This window comes from Desmodus rotundus, chromosome 2 (assembly GCF_022682495.2).
Source record: "Desmodus rotundus isolate HL8 chromosome 2, HLdesRot8A.1, whole genome shotgun sequence".
Taxonomy (NCBI): domain Eukaryota; kingdom Metazoa; phylum Chordata; class Mammalia; order Chiroptera; family Phyllostomidae; genus Desmodus; species Desmodus rotundus.
The window spans coordinates 142895369-142913684 of record NC_071388.1 but is presented as its reverse complement, the minus strand read 5'-3'; the positions used below and the strand labels follow the sequence as shown (position 1 = coordinate 142913684).

At 36.9% G+C, this 18316-nt stretch overlaps 1 protein-coding gene across 1 annotated transcript in view; it reads right to left on the bottom strand.

Annotated features, from left to right (window-relative positions):
* Nucleotides 1-12845: 12845 nt before the first annotated feature.
* Nucleotides 12846-18316, bottom strand: part of ARL6IP6 (ARF like GTPase 6 interacting protein 6) — a 34121-nt gene continuing 28650 nt past the window's right edge. The window contains exon 4 of the mRNA XM_024579903.4: nt 12846-13839. Coding sequence (XP_024435671.1) covers nt 13746-13839 — 94 coding nt within the window. The 3' untranslated portion in view covers nt 12846-13745. The remainder of the gene's footprint in view (nt 13840-18316) is intronic.

Here is an 18316-nt window from a genome sequence, read left to right as displayed (position 1 = left end):
AGAAACATTGATCAACTGCTTCTCACTTGCCCCCATCTGGGGACCTGGCTTGCAACCGAGGCATGTGCCCTGACTAGGAATCGAACCAGTGACCTTTTAGTTCACAGGTCTGCACTCAATCCACTGAGCCACACCAACCAAGGCAAGAAAAATATTTCTTTTATAGATATCTTTTTAATTTCAAAAATACTAGAAAACTCCATGCCTATAGTCACTTAAAGATTTACTGTACTTTAAGAAAAGTAATATGAAAATATGAGAGACTCCTGATTGCTTCAATACTCTCCACTGATAACTCCCGTTTTGTATGAATTCTTTAAAATGTTTTAATATGCTTATCACACACACACCATTTTAAAATATATTTAAATAAGTAAACTTTAAACACCTAACAGCATTATCATGACTAACTTCTTAAGTATGTAAGTATGTCTAACCTACTCTTTGAAAATTAGAATCATATCCATTGTAAGGATATCCCATAAATTAACCTTTTCCACACTGACAGATCCAACTTCTTTTATTCATCTTTATATCACTGACCCAAAGCACAGTACCCACCACATAGTAGGCCCACAATAAACACCTGTTTCCTAAATGAGGAAAAATGAATGTGTCTTTTGGACAGTGGTGACCTTGTGTAGGGTCCTATACAACTGAGCAAACAAGTCTCATCTACAACTATCCAAGCTGCAGAGAAACAAGTCTCCCTCAGCTCTTCCACCAGCCTACGACCCCCCTCTTACAAAAGCATGACAGAAATCAACTGTCTTAAAGGGATCAAAATATTTTTCCATCATTTTTGAAATGTAACTTCCCTTTGAATACAAAACATTAGGAATAATTTAATGGGTTAAGAAAAAAGTTGCATGAAAGACTCTGAAATGACAAATGGTAAGGGATAGTTTATATAAACTTTGTGTTGCCCTTATTGAATAAAATTAATATCCCTTATATCTAATTCAAAAAACAAATAAGAGAAACAGTGATGTGTCTCTTCAAAAAAAAAAATATCATCGCCGGGGTGATTGATGAGTTTAGCGTGTGCTTCTTCATTCCCTTGGGCTGTGAGCCTCTGAAGCAGCCCTGCTAACCTTGCCCGCCCATTGGGTCACCTGAAGGGGCTTAACACCCATTTATATCTGGTTTCACCCACAGACACTCTGATTTACTTGACCTGGGCATGCCCTGAGCATTGAACATTTTGAAGGTCCCCAGACGATTGCAATGCACAGGCGAGGGGGAGAAACACAGCTTTACGGAAGCTGAGCGGTGCTGCCGGCGCGTGGCGGATTGCCTACCATGTGGCCAGTAGAAGAAAAGCAAGGGAGGAGGTGGATGGAGTTTCAGAGAGGACAGAGGGCACAGGAAAGAGAAGAAAATTAAATCAGCACACGTGGTGAGGAGCAGGTTGAAACAAGCAAGGACACTCACAACACAGCTTAAACCTGGCCTGTGGCTCTCAAATGGAGTGAGACTCATTGGTGTTGAGGAAAATTCTCCTGTTCTTTCTCTCGTGAAAATGAGGAATCCTTATTGTCTTAGTTCAAACTGCTGTAACAAAACAGCAGAGCCTGGATGGCTTAAAACATGAAAAGTTATTTCCCACAGTTCTGAAGATTGAGAAGTCTGAGATCAGGGTGCTGGAAGATTCGGTGTCTAGCCTTCTTCCTCATGTGCAAACTGCCACCTTCTCCCCTCACGTGACTAAGAGCACCTGTTCTCTTTCTCTTTTTATAGACGGACACACTGACCCCATCATGGGGGCCATGCCCTCATGACCTCAGGTAAGCCCAATGACTTCCCAGAGACCCTGCCTTCTAATACCACTACGTCGGGGATTAAGCCTTCAACACACGGATGGGGGGAGACACAAACACACAGCCCGCATTAGTCATACTCTCAGGATTTTAGATGCTGGCATTGCGGCCGTCCTGGAGGTATGCTATTCAAATCTTCCTTCAAGATAGAACCTGCTTCAAGTTCTAGTTCGCTGATTTTCACCAGTTAAGTTTGGGACCCACAGCAGCGGTTACACTGAGACTACACTCTTCCTGCGCTCCTCCTGGCTAGTGACACAGTGCGGGTGTTAAAGCTAGGCCACTGCTGCCCATGCAGAACTGTCCCAACGGGAAATCTTTGTTCTGGGGGTCCCCAAGATGTTCCCAAGTGGTGCTACAGTCTGAGGTTTTTACTACCAAAACCTCCTTCCTTTTCCCTCTCTTACAGGACTCAGACGGCGTTGCTCTTTCTGCTTTCTCCTGTTCCTTCACCCCCTAAACATTCACAGACGTTTCCCCCACTAAATGTCTTGCACTCCTAATTCCTTCTTGTCATCTGCTTCTCAGAGGACCCAAGCTAGCACAGGATGGGACCTCAAGAATCATCTAGGCTTATATATATTCTTCTTAGCTCAGAAACCTGAGGCGCAAATGTGGCAGACCAGGATCAGCAATAAGTCTCACAATCCACAATCAAATGCTTCTCCTACCACAACAGGAAAGATTCAGAACAAAGGTGACTTCATTGGAAACTATGAAACTGAAAGTAACCAAAAAAGCACATTTTATATTGGGTAAAAACACTGAAAGCACCCAACGGGCTCTCTAACAAGGCATCCTCACAAAATACTTACAACAGGCAACGCAAACAGAGCAGCAGGAGCAGGAAAGGAAACATTGGGAACATCCAGGACGTCAGGCACAGTTTCAGGTCCTCTCTCAGCGACACCGACATACTGACATTCAGAATGCAAACCACCAAACTGCGTGTGAGAGATCTCATTCTCGGGGAAGCTGACTACAGGGGGTTAATAGTGCCCCCCCAAATTCGTGTCCAGCCAGGACCTCAGAATGTAACCTGACTAGGAAGGAGAGTCTTTGCAGATGTAATTGAGGTAAGGATTGAGGTGAGCTCATGCTTGATTAGGGTGGACCCTGTGTCCACTGAAAATGTCCTTAGAGAGACAGAAAAGGACATAGAGGGAACAGAGAAGAGATTGAAGTGATGCTTCTGCTAGTCAAAGAATGCAAGGAAACACCAGAAGGTCGAGGAGGAAAGGAAGCATTCTCCCATAAGCCTTCAGAGGCAATGTGGCCCTGCCAGACTTTTGGGACTTCTGGCCTCCAGGCCTGTGAGGGAACAGATTTCTGTTGTTGTAAACCATCAAGTCTGTGGTATTACAGCAGCCCTAGGAAACTAGCATATTACTTACTAACAGATCTTTTACACTGATCACAGAGCAAAAAACAGACTACGTGACCAAATGTAAAATCAGTGTAGAAAAGAAAAAAAGAGAGAGAGAGAAAATGAAGAAAAATAAACTAAAAGAAAAAAAAGAAAAAACAAACAAACAAAAAAGCAGTGTATACATTTTCAGTAAATAATGTAGAAAAGCTAATCCAGGATAGCCCCAGGGAATTTTTGAACTTCAAAGAGCACTTTGCATTATAAATCACTTGCTAGCAAATTCCATTCCCATGCTGCTCCAGAGTCACCACCATGGCCCCAGGTGGCCTGCGAGATAATCACAGGGCTACCACAGAACAGGGCATGTTAAACTGTCCTTACCCAATTACAGAACCAGAGATTTATACTAGGCTCCTATGGTGAGAATGTAAAGGAAGAATTAATCTACCTTCAACCTGAGTTGACCCCAGAGATGCGTAGTAGTCATTGAATAGAATTTCTTCTCATCCTTAATTTCTTCATCTATAGAATGAGAACTTCAGATTAAATCACTTTCCAGTGCTAGCCTCCTCTAGGGACCTGTGGGCAAAGGTTTATGAGCTTGTCATTTGGTGAAGGGTAGTTTCACACTTACAGAGTCCCAGGAAGAGGAAAGTAACTGTATCTTTTGGCAAATTTTCAATTAATTCTTGTACAAGGTCCCCAAGACAACCCCCAGGCTTGGTGATTTCCTAGAAAGACTCAGAGGATTCAAAGACTATTATACCCCTGCTCATAGTTTATTCTAGTGAAAGAATACAGATTAAAATCAATAAAGGGAAAATACACAAAGGGTGAAGTTCCAGAGAAACCAGGCAACAGCTTCCAGATGTCCCTTCCAGGGGACATGCTTAATTTTCTCAACAACACATGTGACAATACATGTGAAGTGTTGCCCACCAAGGAAGCTTACTTGAGCCTTGATGTGCAGGGTTTTGTTAGGGTTCAGTTAAGTATGCATGCAGTGCCCGTATGACTGACCTCAACTACTCAGACTCCAGGCCTTCCCACTCAAGAACAAAACCGGCCATTCGCCATAAATCACATCATTAGAGTGAATTTATCTTGTCAAACGGGTGCAGCATGACCCAAGGCCTCAGACATACAAAAACACTCTTTTCAGGGGGAATATTCTAAGGGCTTCATATTCCAGCCTTTGTTTCTCAGAGGTTTCTGAGAAATTTCACAGCATCCCCATGATAAAGTAGTCCAAGTATATTTCTTCTACCTGCACCCAAGTCTTAATAGATACTTCAATATTTTTAATAAATTAATGGTGTCTTGCCATAGTAGAGGTTAAAATATCTAGATTGTTATGCTTTTAAAGTTAAATACAAGGGGGACCCCCCTCCCCCAAACACACACAAAACAGAATTATCTTCTGGAGGGCAGGCCCCTTGTAGTACAGGCTTCCCCAGCTAGGTGAGTGTCCTAGGAACCCTCTGTATCAGTGTGCCAGCTGCTCTAGCTGTGAGAGGCTGCGTTCAGCTTCAGTGAATTTTTTCTGAAGGCTCTTTGAACACATTTGCCCATTTCATGATGGGTGACTTACAAGCTCACCTGCTCACGCCACACTGAGTGTTCAGCAGTTTTTGACCAAAACCGGCACGACCTCCCATGTCCCACCCTCCCTATTCACCCGATCTCCCCCAACCCCCAGCTCCTTTTCTTGTTGTCCCAGATGAAAAAAGTCCTCAAAGGGGAACATTTTGCTATTGTAGAACAGGTGAAACCAAAAATGGCAGAAGTACTAAAAGGCATGAAAATCGAGTTCAAAAACTGTTTTGAGCAGTGGGAAGGACATTTCAATAGTTGTATTACATCAAATAGAGAGTACTTTGAAGGTGACTAAAGTTTAAACATGTAAGAATAAATACACATTTTTTACAATAAATAAAGCTGTTTGGGGGGAGTCCCCTCCTCATAGAGTCAGGCACTTTAGCTAGAAGTATTTCTGAGTTTTAGATCATATGTTCTCTTTAGCCCATTAAGAGTAATGTATCAGACCAATAAAATATACATTTTTTCCTGTTTTTATTTCATCTCTGACAAAGATTATGCAATAATTCTGATTTTGCAATTTAGCTTTCACTTAGAGCTATATCATAGATCCTTTGTCTATAGATCTACCTCATTCTTTTTAATGACTGCCTAATATTCCACCGTGTGGATAAACAGAATACATATTTAATCAATCCTCTGTGATCATTTAGGTTTTCTGCTGTTTGCTATTTTTAAAAATTCTTCAGTTAATATCCCTAAAAGTGTGTATAAGTAGAGCAAAAGAATTTGATTCTATGCATCCTGCAGGGATTCTTATTACTGTTCAGTGACAATAATGCAAGCCACCCTGATTACTAGATAGGGAAGCCACCCCGCCTCTTATTTGTGTTTCTGAGGGAATACTTAGTATGTACTAAAGAAATTAATAATGCATATCTTATATAATCCCCACAAGAACTATAAGCAGGTAATTATCATCCTTGGTTTTTAAAATCTTAACTTTTGTAATTATGAAATAAATATACATTTATAGGAAATTTAGAAATGTAGAAATCCATAATGAAGAAAATTAACACTACTATACTTTAACTGCCCAAAGAAAACCTCTAATGATACTTCAGTGACTCTCCTTCATACCATCTCCCCATGCAGTTATTTTGCATAGTTGAAATTCAGCTTTACACAATCCTGTATCCTGCCTTGTAATTTAAGACTATAATAGAACACGTCCTGTTACTTCTTGTGATAACCAACTTTTAAAAAATGCTGCATAATATTCCACTATGTGTTCTGCACCACATTATTAGTCTCTCCGTTTGCTTTCATTACTTCTTACTATTACAAACTATCTGCTGTGAAGGGTGTCTCTGGTGTATAGAGACCTTTCTGTTTCACATTATTTTTTAATGATAAAGCCCCATAAATAAAATGAGAAATTCAAGGCCCATAATGCATATTGCCAAACTGGAAGCTGCATTAGTCATCGAATTGTTCCTACCAGGCCTGCACATATTCAGCCAGGAAGGAGCATGTCCTCAGCGAGTTTTAGCACTGCCGAGCACCCTCTGGCTTCAGGGCGCCACCATCAGCCGTTTATTACACACTTTTCCTCCTTCCTGTATTAACAAATATCCCTAATATAGAAATATAAGAACCACCATAATACATTAAAATAAGATATTGCTGTAACTTAAAAATGTGTCCTTCACTTTCTCTATTCATATTCCATTGAGGGGATATTAGCTACATCCTTAAAATTTCTTTTTTAAACACTAGGAAAATTTTCAGTTAAGATTTTTATTGCAGGCTTGGGGGAGTACCTCTCTCCCTGTTTTTTTGTAGTAATAAGTTACTAACCTTATTTAAATTGCTCTTCTAAGATTTTTTAATTAAAAAACTGCTTATTTATTTTTCTCTTTATGCATGTTTATCATACTAAGATAAGCTTTCTTAATTTACCCTATTTGAGACATTTCTATAAAGTAAAAGTTCTGTTCTCACTGGGAAACAGAGAAATAGGAACTATTAATGGTTTTTATTTATAAAATACACTTCCATGATTCTTTTTACTTGTAGACTTTTATCTGTCATTAAGCTAGGAATAAAAACTTATCCAGAAAGGCTATTAAGAAAACTTTTCTGAGATTCACTCTAGTAAGTCCTTTATGTATAACAATTCATTCTATCAATTTTAACATTAAAATTTAACATTTTAACATTATTTTATACTTAGGTCTTTTTTTTTGTTCTTCTATTCCAGTTGTCCCAATTTTCCCCCCTTTGCCCTCCTCCACCCAGCCTACACCCCATCTCCCACAATCCCCACCCTGTACTGTATCCATGGGTCATTCATACATGTTCTTTGACTACTCCCTCCCCCCTGCTGTCCGGTCACTGTCAGTCTGTTCCTTTTCTCCAAGTCTTTGGTTCTATTTTGCTCATTAGTTTATTTTGTTCATTAGATTCCTCTAAGTGAGATCTTATAGTATTTGTCTTTCACCGACTGGCTTATTTCACTTAGCATGGATGAAACTGGAGAATATTATTCTATCAACTTTGTAAAATGTTTCTTACTGGATGCCTACATGATACTTCAAAGTATGATTCTCATTTTGTTTCTCCAAATCCGAATACAAATGGAAACTTGTTCAACCTGAAAATAGAATTTTATGTAAAAACTGATAGAGAACAAATGTCATGCACTCTATATTTCATACCAATAGGAACTTATAACACCCAACAGTGCAAGCATTAGTTGTATTTAATGCAAAATGGAAAATTATACTTTCATTACTCTTTTAGATTCAGCATGCTGACTTTCACCTTAAGCAGATTTGTGCAGCAGGAAGAATTATAAATCATTATAACATGCCTAGAAGTAGTAATTACTTTCTCAGTACTTAGCTAAAATACAGATATATAACGTCCTGTCTTTTTGACATATAAATTATATGAACAGATTTTAAAATGGTAGATTAAAAAACAGTGGGACTAAATTTTCAGCAGCAAAGTCTACGAAAGTTCTGGGGATCAGGATTTTGTTTTTAATCTTGAACTGCCTTTAGGAATTCATATTTTCCCTGACATATTACATGTAACTGAATAGCCAGGTCCATTATGTAGCTGATCCAAAACCACTAAGTGGCTGGTCTTGTAATCTCAACAGATACGGAAAATTAAGAATTCAGTCCATTAATTCCATGTAAGTAACTGTACAACAATGTTGATTTCTGGAAATGGAGGGACAGGGAGAATGGTGTTGGGGGAGGGGGCAAGGGAACAGTTACTAAGTTTTGTTGGACAGAAAAGTCTGCGAGGGTAAATGTCAGCCATGTGTGTCCAGTTCGGTGCCCTTCCATAGTGGTAACACAAAACAGGCGGTTACTTTCCAAACCCCCACCCCCTAGATTAATTATATCTCTGAAGCATCCTACCTTTAAATACTGCATCCCTGATTATTCATGATTTTATAAACCTTAATCGAAGCTATTTAGATTTTTAGCTCACACTATCTATAGGTAGAAATTCTGTTTGCAATGGACTGAAGAATTTTCTTCTAATTCTACCACTTGCAAGCTCTCAGGATTTTGCTTTCTCTTCGGCATGGATGTGAAACATTCTTTTTCTTGGGTAGCAAAGGCCCAAGAAAAAGGAATGTATTTGAACTTTTTCCTAGTATCCATTTTTTTCAAATGCATTCCAGGATACATTTGAATTTTTTTCTTTTCCAGGTCGTCCCTTATACATTTGGATTTTTTCCCCATAATGTTACCAGTTGTCCACTGTCAAATATCTGTCATTTTTCTGCCCATTTGTATGTGTTCTTATTCTTATATTCTTATAGTTTTTCCAAATACCATTATCTAGGAAAGTTTACTGTCATCTGTAAAATGGGATGTTTTGTTGTACACCGTTTTTAAGATCATAAGTAAAAATATTATTCTAAGTGCTGATGTTTGTGAATCACCTCATATTGCTAGATACTTCTTTACTCAGAGAGGTAACTGTAGTTTTGTGTACTTTTGGTTTTTATCCCAGTGACTCAATATTTAAGATTACTTTCTTAGAGAGGTTGGTTCTAAGACGTTCATTTATGAAAATCTGAATAAGTTACATTGATTGTCCTTTAATTACACCACAGGAAAACAATCAAAAGTTTCATAGGTTACTATATTCAGTTCCATATCCAAATCTCAGGGAAATGTCAATTCCTCCCTGGTTACACAGTAACCCTATCACAATGTTCTGCAGTCTATGCACTACAATGTAGTTAGGTTAGCCAGTCAAAAATACTATATACATTGAGAGAAAAAGGAAATTAGTTAAAATATACAGATGCCATAAAAAGAAAAATGGGTAGATGCTATAGCTCTTTGTTTTTGAAACTAGTCAGGAAGCCCTAGCTAGTATTTATGACTTTTGTCCAGTATCTATTCCATGCCCCTAACGCACAGGTCTTTATATCTGGTGAGGTAACCAAAACCTCATTCCTGAGGGATTTACGGCCCTGCCTGTGTAAGGTTGTATAATATTCCACTAACTGAAAAGGAGTCTAACAAGGAAGCAACTCGGGGCCTTAAGGTTTTTGTCCATGCTCCTCCTGGCTCCCACTGTGTAGCAGTAATTCAGTTTCTCGCCAGGGATTATCAATCACTCCAGTCACTACTTTAATACTGACTTTGCCTGTGTGCCCAGTGCTCTAAAGAACTTGAAAAAGGAACTTGAAATGCTCAAATGTGGCCTCAGCTTCTAATTCAATAGCTTTGTCATATTTAACCTTCATGGAAGCATTTCTCCCTTAATGAGTACAAACACAGGCCTTGGCAGGCAGAGGCCCACAGGGTACTGGCCCAAAGACAAGTCCTCGTAGGCTAATAACTTTTTTTGTGAAACAGCTCTATTTGAACTTTTAGAGAATGAACACCTGATCTTGGAACTCCAGGTAACACTGTGACCCCAGCTGTCCATTCTAAACAGGATGCTTTCTGACTCACCTCGTCCTGAATATACACCAGGGCTTCTCAACCTTTGCACTACTGACAATTTGACGGTTACCCTTTCTGATGGGGAGCTGTCCTGGATGCTGTAGATGTTTAGTAGCATCACTGACCTCTAGCAACTAGTGGCTAGTAGCATCATCCAATTGTGACAATCAAAAATGTGTCTAAGCATTGCTAAATATTTAGCTAAACTGCTCAATTTTGCCCCATGGAGGCTAAATTGCCTTTAGTTGAGAAACGCCGACATATGCCCGTCTTTGAATTCCATCATCCAGGAGGAGCATCTTGAGTCAGTCCAAAAGCATGAGTAAATTGTACAATCACATTCCCAGGATGCTTTCCCTGTCATGCTGCCTCTCTTCAACCCACAAGTAAGGCCTCATGAGTTCCCTGTAACTGACTGCTGTTGAAAAAACAAAAACTCAAGCTTGACTTACAGGTGTTCTGTGTACTATGTTACTAGTAGCCAAGAGTGAGACATTAAAATCCCTGTTCATGCATGACAGGACAGAAAAGGAAAAATTCTATGGAGAACTTCAAGCAGTTCATATTGTTGCCTCTTGGCCTGAAGAAATATGACATAAAATAAGGGTTATGCATATTCATGGAGAATAAATTAGCAGTTGGTGGTATAGTCAGGGGTTTGGAAAATGGTGCCAACTTAAGAAAGCTTAGGAAGGGGTATTCTTCCCATTTTATAGATAAGGAAACTGAGAAGCATTGTTATTAAATGATAATACTGCATTTAAAACTCATTATAAAGCAGTCTCCCCTTATCATTGGGGAATTCATTCCAAGACCCCCAAGTGGATGCCTGAAGCCACAATAGTACCAAATCCTACACATATTTTTTCTATACATAATCTATGGTGAATTTTAATCCATAAATTAGGTAAAATAAGAGATTAACAATAAAATAGAACAATTAAAACAATATATTATAATAAAAGTTATATGAATGTGGTCACTTGTTTCAGGGGATCCCTTGAAAAACTCTTTGAATAGACTCAATGTTTTCTGGAGCAATGCTATTAATTGCTAATTAGAACATCCTTTCTGTTGTTTCCCATCCACAAATTCAATGCCTTTTCCTCTGAACTAATAAGCACTTATCATATACTGTGGCCATAAATTTAGCAACTACAGCATATAATTTCTTTTCTTACTGAGAACTTTCACCTTTTCACTTAACATAAGCACTTTATGGTTTCTCTTTGGCACATCCAAATTGCCAGCACCAACAGCATTGTGTGTGGAAGTCATTAAGTAAAATAAGGATTACGTGAACACAAGCACTGTGACAACTGATCTGGTAACCGAGATGGCCACTAAATAAGGGAGGGGTGCATAGCATACAAAGGGATGATTCACTACCAGGTAAAATGGCATGAGATTTCATCATGCTACTCAGAATGGCATGTAATTTTAAACTTATGAATTTTTAATTAAATGTTTATTTCTGGAATTTTCCATTTGACATTTGTGGACCACAAATGACTCAAATGTGGAAGGCAAAAGCCACGGATAAGGGTGGAGACACTACCACATCTCAATAACCAAACTGATATTCTGGTAACGCTTAAGGCAGAATTGAATTTGGGGACATAAATAATGAATTCCTGATGAAACAGCAAGGAGATTAATAACTACTCTTACTCCAAAATTCTTTTGGGGCTAATAATTAGCCACAGATACAAATACCAAATGTATCCTTCGCAAGTCACTAAATGGAATGTTGTAAGCTATACAAAAAGATATGAGATCATCTGAGTCAAGCTTATAACCGAGATGGATTTTGATTCTAGCTGCTCAACAAACTCATCTTGATTCCTTTTAACTAAAAGTGACAAAAACCAGTATTAACAGCAGAGGCTGGAGGAGGGAATTTATTAGCTCGTTACCAAATTTCAAGAACATCAGGGTCACCACTGGGCTTCAAGGCCTGGAGGAATGTCATTAACAGTATACACATCAGCTTTACTCCTTCTTTCCCACAGCTTGGCTGAACTCTGGCTACCAGCATCTCCTGGACTTTTATCTTCCCAGCTTCATCATACCTTAAATTTAAGTTGAAAAATCCCGGGGAAAGACTGGCCTGATAGGAGTCGCATCTCTATTCCTGTTGTAATCACTGTGGCCAGGAGAGATGAGAAACTAGGATTGGCCAGCTTTGGTTAGGTACCTATCCTTAGCCAATCACTCTGCTACGTAAGTAGGATGGTTTGTATTTGGACTCTGTATTAAACTGGAGAGTAATTTCTCAGGAGTGCTCGTCCAGAAGAAACAGGGTTCCAGGAAAAATATCTTACAGCTGATACCTATGTGTACCTATATCTTATAGATATCTACATATAGGTATACTGTAATCTTTTTCTTAGTCATAAGACAAAGAATCTGGAAGAAGCTATCCAGATTTGGGTGGGAGTTTATTAGAAAGGGTGGAGAAGAAAAACTTGTATATTCCTTTGCAACAGAAGAGCCCTTTAGAGCCAAAGTTGGGATTGGTGGGGAGAGGAAGACAGGGACTGAAAATAGACTCACTGCAACATCCACTCTAGAAGGAATCCTTAAGCCTTGAAATTTGTATATATGTACATATGTATGTATGTCTATATGTACATAAACAAATAAACTTATATTAATCTAAACACTTTAGATCATTTAAATTGGAGCATCATCTGTCACTTCCAACTAAGTGCTTTTGAGTAGTAAAACATTAAGACTTTTAGAACATCAATAAATCATTTACTCAGTAATAACACTCAGCAGATAACAGAAACAGGCTGCACTCACACATTTCCCATTTACCCTGAATAACCAGTTTCATTCTACAATGCTTTCCTAAACGTAAGTTTGCCAATGGCTAGGGAAAATAGCATTTTAAATAGTCCATCTTTTTAAAATTGAAATGACTTTCCAAACAGGAATTTAGAAGTTAGAACAATGAAAGCTTAATTACTATAAAACAAAAACTAACACCACAATTGTAAAAAACATTTAAATAGGAAAATTATGGAACTATATATAAAAAAATTATACATACATACACACTGTATCAAAATACATTTTCTATTTCAGTAAATTTTTGAGATTAGAAACTAACTAGTTCAAGCATTTCTAAATATAAAAATGTCAGGTTTACATTTATTAAAAACAAAATAAATCAGTTCTATTGAAGTAACTATACATACAGCAGGATAAATATTTGGAATTGTAGAAATAGACATAATGAACAGCTTCAAATTTCTCAGTATTTTAATGGCTTATGTGTTACCCCTTTATAGACATTTTTGTTGTTAAAAATAAATTTACTTAATTTTAAACTAAGGTTAAAACTTAATTTTTTAAAAAGACAAAATACTTACTAAAAATGGTAGGTATTAAGTTTGCACCAGCTGAAGAATAACATTTACATTTGTCCAGATGTAACAATTTTTAAAACATACAAATTCAATGTGTATAGAAAAATGTTAAAAAAACACAAGAAACTAAGCACCATTAAAAATATAAAATGCACCTTCTATTAATTAAAAGAATTATCAAAAACTAAATATTCTGACTTAAAAGTAGCTGCTATAAAATGTCAAAGTACTGAGCATTGGTTGCTTTCCTGATATAATGAATAATTAAGATATATTCTGTCTCAATTAAACAGTAGTATCAGTATTTCTCAGGGAAAATGTAGTATCTATATGGAAAGGTAGGCATTGTACTGTATTCAAGTTTTCCAGTTTGATTTCCATTAAAATGCTTTCTACAGTTTAGAAAAATAACACACACAGAAGAGATGAGGTAAACATTTTACAATTTAAGAAATTACTTGAACCAATACTCAGCTGTCCCAATGCCTAGGTTTTAGAACAATGTTTAAGAAGGTCTTCCATAATGACAAGTATCTGAATTACATAATGAACAGGAGGTTTCTTGGTCTTCGGAGTAAGCAATGATGTTCTTCTCTGTTATTACAAAGCAATCATGACTAAGTTTTGCCAAGAATATTGCTTCAGTGTCGGTTTACATGAGGCACCATGCAACAGTAAGAGCAGCTACAACACCGTTCAAAATTGCCATGCTGTAGCCCATGTGGAAAGAATGTCCAGTAAGTTTCCTGAGGAGGGAAAAATGAAAAAAGGAAAACATAATTTGGTATAATAGAAACACCATCTGTTTTTATTGAAAATGTTTACAAACTAGAAATGAGTAATACATTAATTCACAAGTTAAAAAAGAATACTGGACATCTGCAGGATTAGTAACAGACAGAGCTTAAATTTTCTGTTAATACCTGTCTTGGTTATCAAATTTTCAATTTCATTACTTAGAGCAAAAAGCTCAGTTTGTTACCTATACTTTTTTACTGTACTTCATAGCTTGTGTGTGTACTGTAACCTAACTCTAAGGTATAAGATTTCTTATTTACGAGCATTTCTTTCATTAATTAGCACTGTGTTTCTCTGCTCTCTTGTTCTCACTTAGAATTTAAAATACGTATTATTTCATTTGTCCTGTTTGTACCATTTTTAGATTATGTGAAGGAACTCTACTTCTTTGATCACTCAAAACAGCATGTATCCATGTGTGAATCGTAAATCAGATTATGTCTTTTATAGACATTTCAGTTCTCAGCCTAGTAAGTCACTTAACTGAAGTGGCTTTCAATAACTTCCTAAGCAAAGACACATCTCTTTGTCTTATGATTACTATGAATGATGGCTATCTTATATGCACAGATCTTCCCTGATACTTTTAATCTGTATCTTGCATAAATTTTACTACATCTTCTCTCTTAACATTCCCCCCACTAAATATATTGCAATTACACTCTTTGCCTACCCTAAGAAGGATCAGACATGCTATAAAGGAAAGGTAGTGTCTAACTGGTGTCAGAGACAGAACAGAATCTTCTCACGGGATCAATCCAAATCCATGACACACAAGGAGGTGCACTGGCGGCAGTAAAAGCCCAAAGTCCTTAGTCATAAACACCCTGGACTGAAAGGATCATCGTGCGCATGTCCTCTCCTCCTTTCCCAAGGATAGGTCAAAACCAGTGAAGTACTTAGACCTGAATGAACATTTGAAGGGCACCTCACCATAATGATTCCAGTCCCACACTATCTGTGGTAGAAAGTAAAGACACACCTAAACAACCTCTTTGCAATTCACCTGACACCACAGACAACCCTGACGCATTCTGATGGCTCCCTGACCTGGTCTATGAAAGTTAGTATTTAACCTCTGCACTCAACCTTACTCACCACCTAGGGACTAGTTTAATGTGCTTCTCATGTGCCATTAAGGGTTAATCTGCCTAGAAGTATTACCTACTACATGGCAAAAAGGTGTACTAAATGCTTTCCCCCTTAAAAAAAAAGAAATTCCTCAAACATACTGATTGGTGAACAGAAATCTAATCATAAAATTGAACTGTCAGCATTATTATTCATTGTAAAAAAACAAAAACAAAAACAAAATCCACTAATGATCTGAGAACATCTGAATTCATACTAACAAAGTTAATCATGGAACAGAATTTCAGTTGTTTTCTTTACTAGTTTGTGACCCTGCACTAACATAAAAATAGGAAAACCTCTAAAGTACAGTTTACTAAACTTTAGGAAATTATAACTACAATGTTAATATAATTGAATTTCACTGAGATGTACACGCTCGGTTGCTCAGTGACCCTTACAAAATAGGCAGAGCAAGGAATTTTAATGGCCATGATGTGAGGCTCCAGATCAGTAGTCCATAGAGATTCTACTATTTCAAATGCACCATATTCCTACCAACTGGGAGGATAGCAGCTGTCACACACAAACTGCTCAGGCAAGGGACTTAAAAACTTTGAGGATTCACTTGCTTTAAAGCTCCTTTTCAAAACACCATGATTGTCCTCTCTGGGGGGAGCTATACAGACAATCCCTGGCACGTTTTCTCTCCTATGACTCTTATTTGTGATCTTTGAAGTTCTATTAAAAAACTGAAGGAACGGGCATCTTGGTCTCTTTGTCAAAACCTTTCATTTATCTCACATAGAGGTCATATTTTGAATTTAAAAAATGATCAATGATGCCTATTTTATTTAACGTTTTTCTATATACATATATGCATTTTAGTTAAAGTATACACAGTAAAGTGCAAATGCCTGTCATGTATACAGATCAATGAACCTTTAGTATGATACACCCACATGTACTTACCAACCAGACCAAATATAGAACATTTCTAGTACCTGAGAAACTTTGTTCTTTTCCCAGTCAATATCGACCTTCCCTCCTCCAAATCCTAAGATAACCACTATTATTGTCAGTTGTCATGATGACTGGTTTCACCTACTGTTAAAACTCCATCTCCATAACATCATATAGTGTAAGTATTCTAATGTCTCGATTCTTTCACTCAGTACTGTGACATTCATCCACGTTTTATGTAGCATGAATAATGTATTCTTTGTATTGCAGCTTAGTACTCCATTGTATAAAAATACCAAAATTTATCTATCCATTCTAATATTTGGTGTCTGGGTTGCTTCCAATTTAGGGCTCCTATAGCACTAGACTGTTTACATGGTGCTGTGTGTTTATCTTTGGTGGGTGGTAGGCATCAGTCCTCATTTCTCTTGGGATATTCTAGGAGTGGAATTGCTAGGTTACAAGGTAGATGTAGATTTGGATTTAGAAGAAAGCATTACATACTTTCCTAAAGTAGTTGATTACTTTGTACTTCCACTAGCAATGTATGAAGAGTTTCAGTTGCTCCATATAGTCCTCAACATTTCACATTAATCAGTCTTTTTAATTTTAGTGGGTCAGAAAGTATGTGGTGATTGTAATATTATTTTTCTGGTGACTAACATACTTATTATTGCCCATTCAGATCTCTTCCTTTTTGACATTCCTGTTCGTCTTTTGCTTACTTTTCCATTGGTTTACAGAGTTCTTTATATATTCTACACCCAAGTACTTTGTCAGAAATGTGTTTCAAGAATGTGTTCTGTTTATGGCTAGTCTTTTCACTCTCTTAATGAGATCTTTTGATAAACAGCAGTTTTTAATTTAAATAAAGTCCAATTTATTAATATTTTTAATGGTTAGTACTTTTTTGTAACCTTTGTCCTAAGTCACATAACCTGTATGTGTAGGACTGTTTTCAGACTTTCTATTCTATTCTTTTGATTTATTTATCTAAAATATTTTTTTTAAAAAAAACAGTAACTTTTCTTTATATAGCATTAGACAATTAAAAAAAATTTATGCTAAAAGATCCCTCAAAATATCAAACTACAAAATCTTAGAAATACAGTTAACAATAATGTGCAGAACCGACATGAAGATAACCAAAAACTTTATTGTGGATCTAAACAAATAGAAAAATAGCCTTTGTTTATGAAATTGAAAACAAATTATTAAGATGGTAATGTTCCCTCAACTGATCTATAGGTTCCTTTTTTTTTTTTGGCAGATATGAATAAATTGATCCTAAAATTCATATGGAAATGTAAAGGACTCCAAATAACTAAAACAATCTTAAAACAAAAAAGTTGGAGGACTCACACTTCCCAATTTTAATACTTAATACAAAGCTACAATAATCAAATAGTGTGGTACTGGCATAAGGATAGACATATAGACCAGTGGAACAGAATTTAAAGTCCAGAAATAAACCTATGTATCTATAGTCAATTAAATTTTGACAAGGGTACCAAGACAACTCAATAGGGGAAAAAAGGTCTTTTCAACGAATGGTGCTGCAACAACTGGATGCAAAAAAAACCAAATTTGGTTCTCTACCTCATACAACTTACAAAATTTAATTCGAAATGGACCACATCTAAATTTAAGACCACTATAAAGTTCTTAGAAGCACGGGTGTAAATTTTCATAACTATCAATGAAGCAATGGTTTCTCAGATCTAACACCAAAAGCATAAGCAACTTAAGAAAAAATGAATCGAACTTTCTCAAGTTAAAACTTTTGTGCTTTAAGGGACATTTCAACAAAGTGAAAACACAACCCACAGAATGAAGAAAGTATCTGCACATCACCTATCTGATTAGGGTCTACTATTAGGATATAAATGAAATATAAATGGATTCTTAACCCCAAAGTAAGACAAGCTAATTTTAAAAGGGGCAAAAGATTTGAATAGATAGTTCTGCAAAGAAGATAAAACGAATGGCCAATAAGCACATGGAAAGTATGCTCAACATCATTAATAATTAGAGAAATGCAAATGAAAATCACAATGAGATGGCACTTCATACTCACTAAGACAATTATACAAAGAACAAGAAGAAAGAAAGAAAAGTATTGGTGAGGACATGGAGAAATCAGAATTCTCATACACTGCTCATGGGAACATAAAATGGTGCAGCTACCATATAAAAACAGTTTGGTAGATTCTCAAAAATTTAAAGAGTTGCCATCTGATTCAACAGTTCCATTCCAGGAATATACCCAAGAGAATTTAAAACATATGTTTTCACCAAAATCTGTACCTCGATGTTCATAGCAACATTGTTCATAATAGCAAAAAAGTGGAAACAAACCAAATGTCCATCAACTGATGACCAAACAAAATG